Here is a 10,042-nt window from a genome sequence, read left to right on the forward strand (position 1 = left end):
TGAGCGTTGCGGGTTGTCAACCAATGATAACAATTGTGTCACCACGTCAGGTGTCAGAACGGCGAATGCATTTGCTTGCTCTAGTGGTTCCTCCGTTTGAGCTGCGTGTGCACCAAATGGCTTTGCATGGAATCCTCCTTGTGGGTTACTGCTCCTATCACCACCGAAACGTCCACGTCCTCGTCCAGGTCCTCGTCCTCTGCTACCACCACGTCCAGGATAGCCAAATGCTTGCCAGCATCGAGAGGCTTCATGATTAGTTTTCCCGCAGTGAATGCATGGTGGACGTTCAACAAACTTTTCCCAATTCTCGTAGTTGGCTTCTCCTCTCAGCATAACGGTTGTTAAAAGAATCCCTGGGCTATCTGATCCAGTCAGATAGAATGGTGATCCAGGGTCTGATGGCTTCAACCTGCTGCTGTTTTCATTGGCCATCTTCAACAGAAGCTATCTCCTGCTCACTGTTTTCAGAGTCTACACGTTGCGGAATTTTTTTTTTTTAACAAGGGATCGCTCTGATACCATGATAAATGGTATCAATTGATAGTATTTCCATTGATTTAAAACTGTACATCAATGTATCTTAAATAGAATAGGCTGTTACGGCTGTTACCAAACAGTCTGTTACCAAATAGTAAAACAACTTCCTAAAGATAAGTAACTACACCTAATTACAATAGGACTCAGTTATACATATCCTAACAAACTACAGGTTACAACATATCACAGCAAATCATAACAACATATAGAATCTTCTATTCCAACACAAATCTATTCATTATATGCTTAAATTGAAGAGTTATTTTCAAGGAAAACCATGTCACGAAAAGAAAGATCACAGTTAGCGAGAATTTTGTACTGGAGATAATGCACAAACATACAGATGGTGTCCTAAATTAGGCCACTCGCAAGTATACTTACTGAAAATCACCCTTTATGATTTTGGATTCAAAGCTTATTTCAGACTTAAGGCTTGCATCTAGTTATTTCAGAACAGAGATGGCGTTCTATGGATTATTTTTTTATAGAAAAAAGGTATTTAGAAAGAAGTGTGTGATTTTATACTAAGGAAGGAAATCTTTCAAAGGAAAAAGAACAAAATACATCAAGTGAAAAGGAAGTAGGAAAATGCAACAAATCAGCCCAATCTTGTCTCAGGTCAGGAATATAATTTCCATGAACATCATTGGCAAATCCCATTGAGAAGGCCAAAACACCATGTTATCCGAAAGTAAATTCACCGACAAAGAACACTCTTCAAAATACAAATATTGGATGTAAACATGATTTTGGCCCCATTTAAAGTACCAAAAGAAATTTAAGCCACAAAAGATAAGCTGTTTTAAAATGGAAGAAAAGTGCTTGGCTAATAATTGTTAGTAATAAACTTCCAATGGTTGAAAATGAAATTTCAGTTTCGGCATTCAATGTAGTGTAGAACCGACAATAACATAAAACCACGTAGATTTATGGGCAATGTTTTTCTCATGTTACATGAGATAACATTATCTTATGTAGAGATAAAATTAGATGAATCTTACAATTAAAAAAAAATATTGGCTCAGATTTCGATGCGTGTAACATGAGATAAGATTTTTCATTTAATATGAAAATATTTCCCTAAATTTATATGACCAAAAAGAAAAATGAACAAAGATCAGGATTGACATAAATCTAAAAATAAAGGAGCAGCCAGCAAAACGAGGACGAGATAAGATAAACGAGACAACGAGTTGTTGGCTCATTCGTTTTCTACCATGACAATTGGCTACTATAGGTCTAAGCCTGCATGTAAAAAATATATAAACTTTACTTGCTAGAGTCTAGAGAGACGAACTAACAGAGTTTTTATTAAAATGATAAAATAAAGTAGACATTTATTTTCACTTTGGATCTTATTTAAGCTTCACATTCTTGACAATGTGTAGTCCATCGCGTCCACGAGGCAATCTGCACCCACAAAAAGACAGAGACTGTTAAGTAATACAGAGCAAAGACTAGTACCATTTATCGAATTTGAGGCTAAAGGGTAACCTAACCTGCATCTTCTTTAGTGAAACATAGGGGAGGTGTAATTCTGAATACATTTCCATAATAGCCACCCTTTCCAACTAGCACTCCTAATTCTGTGGCAATGGAAGAAGAGCTGATTAGTAACTTCCAAAACAAACAAAAAAGATTACCATAAGAGGGATTGAGACTTTACCTTTCATTTGGTCCATCACGTGAAGTGTTTCATCTTTAGCTGGTGTTTTAAGTTCGCGATCAGAGACAAGTTCAACTCCAAGCATCATTCCACTTCCTCTCACATCACCAATTACTACATAAGAAGAAAACCAAGAAATTTGTAATGCTTCTCAGTTAACTCTCTCTCTCTACAATAAATTAATATATGCTTGTGCACTAATCTAGAATGAGCAAGAAGAGACAAAAGATTACATTCGTATTTTTCCTTGAGAGCATTAAGCCTATCTTTCAAATGGGAGCCCACTACAAACGCATTTTCTTGAAGCTTCTCTTTCTCTAATACTTTTAAAACAGCCATTCCTGCAGCAGTACAAACAGGATTCCCACCAAAGGTGTTAAAGTAACTTCGGCGAGTCAAGACCTTTGCAATCTCAGGAGTGGTAACAACAGCACCAAGAGGAATGCCATTTCCAATGCCCTGCCAACAATGAGCATAAACATACTTAACATACAAATAGAGGACATACATGCCTTATGTTTGCTAAATCAAATAAAGGGCAGAGAAGAGTTAAGTTACCTTTGCCATTGTTACTATGTCAGGTACAACACCATGGGCCTCAAATCCCCAGAAATGGCTACCAATGCGAGCAAACCCAGCCTGAACCTCGTCGGCAATACAAAGACCTCCAGCTTTTCTAACACTATTGTAGGCAGCAGGCAAGTAACCAGGAGCCAACTCAACGATGCCCCCCACTCCCTACCGTAACAACACCAACATCATAAATATGTCTTTGTTGACAAAAACGCTTATGTAATTATGGTATGACTAATTCACCTTCAGATACCAAACATTGGCACAAGTGGCAAAGAGCTTGTGTCCCTTAATCGAAAGTCTGAATTCAAGAATAAAAAAATAGTCTTGGGAGAGCTATGTCTGAGAGTGCTCCAACCGGATTAACTTAATAAATTATTATGTAATGCACGTATTAGACTTATGACATAATTTTTATAAATTATTTAATTTTTTTTTTAGAATAGAAAAAACATTATATGTAATTTTAAAGTATTTTCACAAAAGGACACCTTTAGGAAAAACTTTAAATCAAATGGTTTCATACCATGTTGGATCCTATGCTTCACTTATATATATATATATATATATATATATATATATATATATATATATATATATGAGATTTACATTTTTGCAGTTGCTGTACGTGCAGCAATCAAATACTTGTCATATATATACTTGAAAGCATTAAATGCGGAGAATCATAACCATACAAAGAATGAAAGCATTAAATGTGAGAAATCATAACCATACATCTGCTGTTGCTGTACGTAAAGCGGCTGCCGAAATGATTTTATCATATTATATATACCTGTATAGCTTCAGATATGAAGGCAGCAACATTTCCGGAAGTTCCGAAATCAATGATCTCTTGGACATCTCTTGCATATTTCTCTCCATCAGAACCAAAAAGACCCCTATAAGGGTCTGGATTTACTGCATGATGAACACCACTCTGTTGGCAACCAAAGAAAAAATAAAATTGTTAGGAAAACACTATTTTACATTCTAAACTTTAACAACACTCACAACCAAAAGGTTTTGGATTCAAAGTAAAAACAAAAGCATTACACAGTATATGGCTTTAAGGAAAAAGTGAATTCACTTGGCAAATGACAACAACAAAAAATGCTATTTTCCCATGACAAGAAATATATTATTTTTGGGCCCGGAAGTCCCGGATACATATCTTTTAGTCCTGATTGAGAAATAAGACATCACGTAATTGTAACAATACTTGCTTAGGGGGTCCACACTTTCACTATCATGGGAAATCATCACCACAACACCTTAGCGCTGATATGAAACTACTTAGTGTGTTCATAGGAAAATCAGTTTTAAAATGCTACCAATAATGAACGATTCGCTTTCATGGTTGATAGAAATATGTCCAGTGAGGCTGAACTCCGTTGGTGTTGCTATCACACACGTACGGATAAGGTTGAGTGAAAGTATTCGTCAGCTACCAAGATGTGTTAGTCAACTTCGTTCTAAGTGAACCTAAGACCCTATATATCTTTTTTAATATTATTATAAGTTAAGAAATTAAAGTAAAATTAGTAAATAAGAAAATAAAAGTGTTTAAATATTATATAAAATTCTCATATCATGTAATATTTTATTCTTTATGTTATTTGAATGATTTAATGAAAAATAATAAACTGGTCTTAACCTATATATTAAAAAAATCATATAAAAAAGAGGTGATTTATTCATCCTCTAATTTTATTTTATTTTGGTTCTCTTTCATTACATTTTTTGTTAAGAAATGAACTAATGTTTGTTTAAAAATTTAAAGTAATAATATTTATACTAGAATAATGTGCAAAGGAGGAAATATATAATATATACCTGTACAACATTGAATTTCCAAATGCTTTGAGCTGTGGTCCCCATCGTCCCAGCTGCATTGCCATGGTAAGAATTCCTCAGAGATATTATGTCATGGCATCCAGTGTACAACTTTGCTATCAATAAAGCCAGTTCGTTTGCTTCCGTTCCAGAATTTGTAAAAAACACTACCTACGTATAATAAACACAGACAAAGGTTTATATACAGAGCAAATGTCTAATATTAAAACATTATCGTCTAAGTTATTAATACTTGTAATTTCACATGTGATCATTTAATTAATTACAAAATATCATATTTCTAAATAAAGCATGTGCAAAAATTTTATAATAATAAAAATCTTGAAGTATTTATCACCACTCCTATTTGTATGTTACCACTACTTTTAAACTAATTTTTTCTTATTTTCCTAAAATATTATTTTTATAAAATAGTTAAATTAAACTACTAAACTATAACTAGTCTATATATATCCACTGCAACGCTAATTTAAAATTCTAATTGATAATTATCACAATTAATTTTAATTTTATCATTTTATTTTTTTTCGAGCCAAAAATATAAAATTAAACATCAAAATATTACCTAACAAAAAAAGATTAGAATTGATGTAAGAATTTTACTCATCACTTGTTAGAGAATAATATAAATCATTAAAAAAGACCTTCACCTAACACCTTAAGATTTTGGGTTGAATTGGTTCTTTACATGGTATCAGAGCTTAAGTGACTACAAGGTCACGAGTTCGATCCTCACCGCCTCTCACTTTAAAGTGAAATTAAAAAAAAAAAAAACTCAAAAGGTAAACCAAAAATTGAGCCTGTACAATTCCACGCTTCAAGCCCAAAAGGCTCTTGCGTGAGGGAGTGTGTTAGAGAATAATGTAAATCATTAAAAAAGGCATTCACCTAACACCTTAAGGTTTTGGGTTGAATTGAATCTTTACATCACTCACTAGATGTCAATTAATCTATATGGACACACATTTTAAAATTAATTAATATAATAAAATATATTTTTAATAAATAAAAAAGAATAACATTATATTAAATAAATAAAAACTATTCAATCATTACCAGAAAAAGAAAAATTACAATTTTTCTATAATAGTACTTGTGTATAAAAATTAGAGCCTATTTATTATGAAAACATATCTCCGGTTATGAAATTAATCACTTGGGATACTCGGTAGTTTGCTATGAAAGTTATAAATATTAATTTGGGATGAAATATATTTATGTTCTAATAAAAAAAAATTGACGCAAAAACTTAAACATATTGATAGTAGACTGTTTGTTTTTATCTGCTAAACAAGATATATAATGGAGAGTTTAGTTGCTTGACAATGACATATGGACATTATGTTTTGGCCACGAAACCAGATGTTTTCATCTATATCCCCCCACGCCACGCTTAGCATTCGTCATCACCCTAGTCCTATAGAGTGACACATTGAAATTGAGAAATAAAACAGTTTATATTAACTATGAATTTAATTTTTCTCCTAACGTTATTTTGAGATTGAGAGAAATATATTTTTATTATTCTAATTTATTTTGAATTATATTAGTCATCCTTATAAAAAAAATTTTCCTCTCAATTCTAAAATGACATCGGTTAAGTAATTAGAGATAATTTTATTCTGGGCCGTTTGGTTAAGGAGAAATTTTTATGAATGATAGGACAATAAGATAAGTAGGGAAATGGTTGAGAAGTGAGTTTGGTAGGAAAATGTAAAAAATGTAGTTTGGTAGGAAAAAATTTTACTGAAAAAATTAGGTAACTTTTGTGAAGTCTATGTTTGACTTTTGGTAAAATTTAGATGGGAAAAAATGTACTTTTACGAAAATAACCTTGATTTTAGAAAACGTTGAATCAGTCAAGTTGCTTTTAAAAAACGTTGTCATGCTATGTGGAAAGTGACAAGTCTGCAAATAGATTTAGTAGGAGATTGTCCTTTGCGCGCAAATAGTAGGTAGACGAGTCTTTTCGTTAGAATGCGGTCTGAGCAAATATGGAGCTTTTCAGGCATACCACCTATGAGAAGGGCAACTTTGGCCTGCTATATGGGTTGAAAATGCTATGCAAATACGTTTGCTGGTTTTCAGATTTAGGTAGGTAACTAAGGAAGTCCCTTGAACCAAACATAGGTATCTTATATGAGTTTTATTAGGGTTAAATAACATGATGTAAGTGTTGTTTCCAACTCTCATATCAAAAGGGAGAGATAAAGTAGAATGATGAAAGAGAAAGAAAAACATGTGGACCCCACCTCTTTAATGTGTGTGTAGGAAAATGAAGTTATATTATGTTAAATGATAAATATAAAACCCATCTTATATTCCCACTTCTCATTTATCTATCATTCTCAACAAAATCCCTCAACCAAACAGCCCCCAGAGGAATACAATAAAAACAATAAACCCATTAACTATCCTTCTTGTCGTAATCCATGCTGATCATGGTTATCTATTCGGACAAAAAGAGAGTCTTATTTATTCATATTTATTTTAGTTTGGAACCTAACAATTATATTTAACTTAGCAAGTTTCCTACTATATGGATCTCGAAAAGAATCTTATTCACTCGTTTTTATCTTGCTTAGAATATAGTTGTTATGTTTAATTTTTTTAACAAATTATAAGAAAAAAACTATTTATTATTATACCGTATTCCTTATTTTAAGTCTTTTCTTTTTGTCTTTTTTTTGAAAATATTCCATCGGTTCATCTCTTCGCGATTAATCCGATTCGGGCGGGTCCAAGATTAAGATTTTAAACCCCTCCCAAAGGTGGTACTAGAGAGGTTCGAACACATGTCTTCACCTCCACCTGCTTAGCTCCCATGCACCAACTGAGCTACCACTATTTGGTTGGGATATTTTCACAGATAACGGTATCAAAATAATCACTCAGATATTATCACAATTAGCTACTAAATATGAGACTCTCCCAAGTATTTCTATTGAACTCAAAAAGTAATTATTATATATAAACAAGGGATAGGATATTGTGACACCCAAGTTATGTTACACCCATGTGACACCCAGTCAATCTCACCGTTAGATCGCTTATGTTGATCCAACGGTTATACTTATTTTTATCTTTGTATGGTCATGATTTCCCAAATTTAATATTTTATATTTATTTCTACCTTTGTATGGTTATGATTTTCCATATTTAATGCTTTCACTTTAAATTTAGGAAATCATGACCATACAAAGATGGAAATAAATATAACCGTTGGATCAACATAAGCGATCTAACGATGAGATTGACTGGGTGTCACATGGGTGTAACATAACTTGGGTGTCACAATATCTTATCCCTATAAACAATACTCCATACATAATATAATAAAATTTTTTAATCAATTATTATTATACAATGATCTTGTATTTTATCAACTCATTTAATAATATAGTAACATCAATGAATGATATAAAAAAGTATATTAATAATCTATGAAAATTATTATTTATAATAAAAAAGTTGCCACCTATATTTATATATTCTACTTATCACTAATTTTAAAAGAAATAATTTTTTGGATACATTCAGGAATTGAACTCAGAACCTATTACACACTAATGACACTATCCATACCCTTTACCATTAGGCTAACTTCGTGGCTTAAAAAGACATGAGTAATCTTATTGAAGGTTTGCATAATAATCTTATTTAATAAACCCTAAACCTTAAAAGAAATAATCTTATTTAAGGTTTGCATAGGTAATCAAACACGAGTTTTAACCAGAGCATATTAATTGGTTATCTTTCTTTTTCCTTCAAATATTATATTAATGGGGTTTGCATTTATTATTTCACATGAACAAAAAAATTCTTACACACACAACATGTTGTAGGGCCCACATTTTTTAAAACAAAAAACTACTGCACGCAAAACGAATCTCTATAACATTACACAGTTACTCTTCCTACAACATAACTCTTATAAAATCCTATATTAATTTATTCAACATATATTATTATATTATCATATACTAACTTCACCGTAAATTTCCGAATCAAACAAAGTAAGGAATACTTCTTAATTTATAACACACATATAAAAACTAAAATTCATACTAGCTATTTGAAAAAGTAAAATTTTCAATTTTTCATAGCAAAAGCAATGAAACATTTAAACATATAAAATTAGGAATTAATCATAAAATTCATATATATTTTTTATGTAAAAGATAAAATTATTTCGAGAATTTGACATGATTAGTATTTAGTATTACATGTATATGTTTGAATATGGCTTACCTTGAGATCACCGGGAAGCTTAGAGGCCAAAGCCTCAGCATAATCAGCGATGGCATGGTTCAGGTACAGAACCGTTGAGTGCTGCAACCGCTTCGTCTGTTCCACGATGGCCGCCACCACATCAGGGTGGCAGTGCCCGCAACACACCGTAGCAATCCCTCCGAACGCATCAAGGTACCTCCTTCCCTTCTCGTCGAACAGGTACTGCCTCTTCCCGTCCACCAGGTGCAGCTGCAACCTCCCGCACACAATCACACCCCCACAAATCAGTTACAATTATTTACTTAGTTAGTTATGATTTTATAGCGCAAATAACATAATCAAATACAGTTATTGTCGCGGTTGTTAAGGATGAATTATCCGGTGCGGCGCGTCCTCACCGGTTTCTTGTAGAAGTGGAAGATCGAGGGGCTGAGGTAATCCCTGCGCTTCGCCATGATCTCGTCGGCGGTGGGACCGGTGTACGCCGGCGGAGAGTAATCGAACGCCGGCAATTTTGGTGCTCCGGCGACGGTTTCCTTCGTCCTCTCCACCGCCGGCTGAGAAATGAATCGTTGCAAGAAGAATCGGCTCTGCGGCGGCGATCGGCGCAGGATGAGATTTGCCGCTAAGGATCCCGCCATTTCGATTCCGGCGATGGCTCCGAGAATGCAGGACCCGACCCGACACCGTGTGAGGAGAGAGAAACAGGGTAGAGAGAGAGAGAGGTAGAAGCGAGGAATGAGGAGGGAGGGAAGAAGAATGGATGAGGATTATATAGGAAATGAGGGAAGGTGATGACGTGGAGAAAGGCGATTAGTTGAGAATTACTGCTTCTGAATTCACTGCGGTAAAAAAAATAGGCGATGTGTCTATACATGGTAAATGAGAACAACAACAATGACGTATCTGTGTATTCTTGGTTGTTTTCACATTTGCAAAAAGTTTTCAATTTTGATATGGGAAAAAGAAGTATGATTTTATGTACCAAAAAAAAAAAAAAAAAAGAAGTATGATTTTAAAAGACATAAATTTGTGTATTTTAAATGATTTACACAAATTATGACTGGTCATATTTTGTGTAAATCACTAAAAGAACACAACTTAAACTTATGTCATTTTAAACGATATAACGTAAACCCTTTTGGTACGGGGGAAAATCCCATGAACGTAGACACT

At 33.5% G+C, this 10,042-nt stretch overlaps 1 protein-coding gene across 1 annotated transcript; it reads right to left on the reverse strand.

Annotated features, from left to right (window-relative positions):
* Nucleotides 1-1,578: 1,578 nt before the first annotated feature.
* LOC133311473 (alanine--glyoxylate aminotransferase 2 homolog 3, mitochondrial-like) lies at nt 1,579-9,586 on the reverse strand. Its single transcript, XM_061512526.1, has 9 exons — nt 9,265-9,586; nt 8,885-9,115; nt 4,613-4,783; nt 3,573-3,716; nt 2,765-2,944; nt 2,440-2,665; nt 2,207-2,320; nt 2,040-2,126; nt 1,579-1,950 (listed from the first exon to the last, which is right to left on the reverse strand). The coding sequence occupies exons 1-9, from the start codon at nt 9,505-9,507 to the stop codon at nt 1,907-1,909; spliced, it is 1,440 nt and encodes a 479-aa protein (XP_061368510.1). The 5' UTR covers nt 9,508-9,586; the 3' UTR covers nt 1,579-1,906.
* Between the last annotated feature and the right edge of the window lie 456 nt (nt 9,587-10,042).

This window comes from Gastrolobium bilobum, unplaced genomic scaffold (assembly GCF_033153095.1).
Source record: "Gastrolobium bilobum isolate Gb01-03AN ecotype WA unplaced genomic scaffold, APGP_CSIRO_Gbil_v1 utg10537, whole genome shotgun sequence".
Taxonomy (NCBI): domain Eukaryota; kingdom Viridiplantae; phylum Streptophyta; class Magnoliopsida; order Fabales; family Fabaceae; genus Gastrolobium; species Gastrolobium bilobum.

Coding starts and splice junctions, on each gene's coding strand:
- LOC133311473 (XM_061512526.1), bottom strand. CDS start 9,507: ATGGCGGGATCCTTAGCGGCAAATCTCATCCTGCGCCGATCGCCGCCG. Junction 9,116..9,264: donor TCCACTTCTACAAGAAACCG/GTGAGGACGCGC, acceptor GGGAGGTTGCAG/CTGCACCTGGTGGACGGGAA. Junction 4,784..8,884: donor AGCTTCCCGGTGATCTCAAG/GTAAGCCATATT, acceptor TATTATACGTAG/GTAGTGTTTTTTACAAATTC.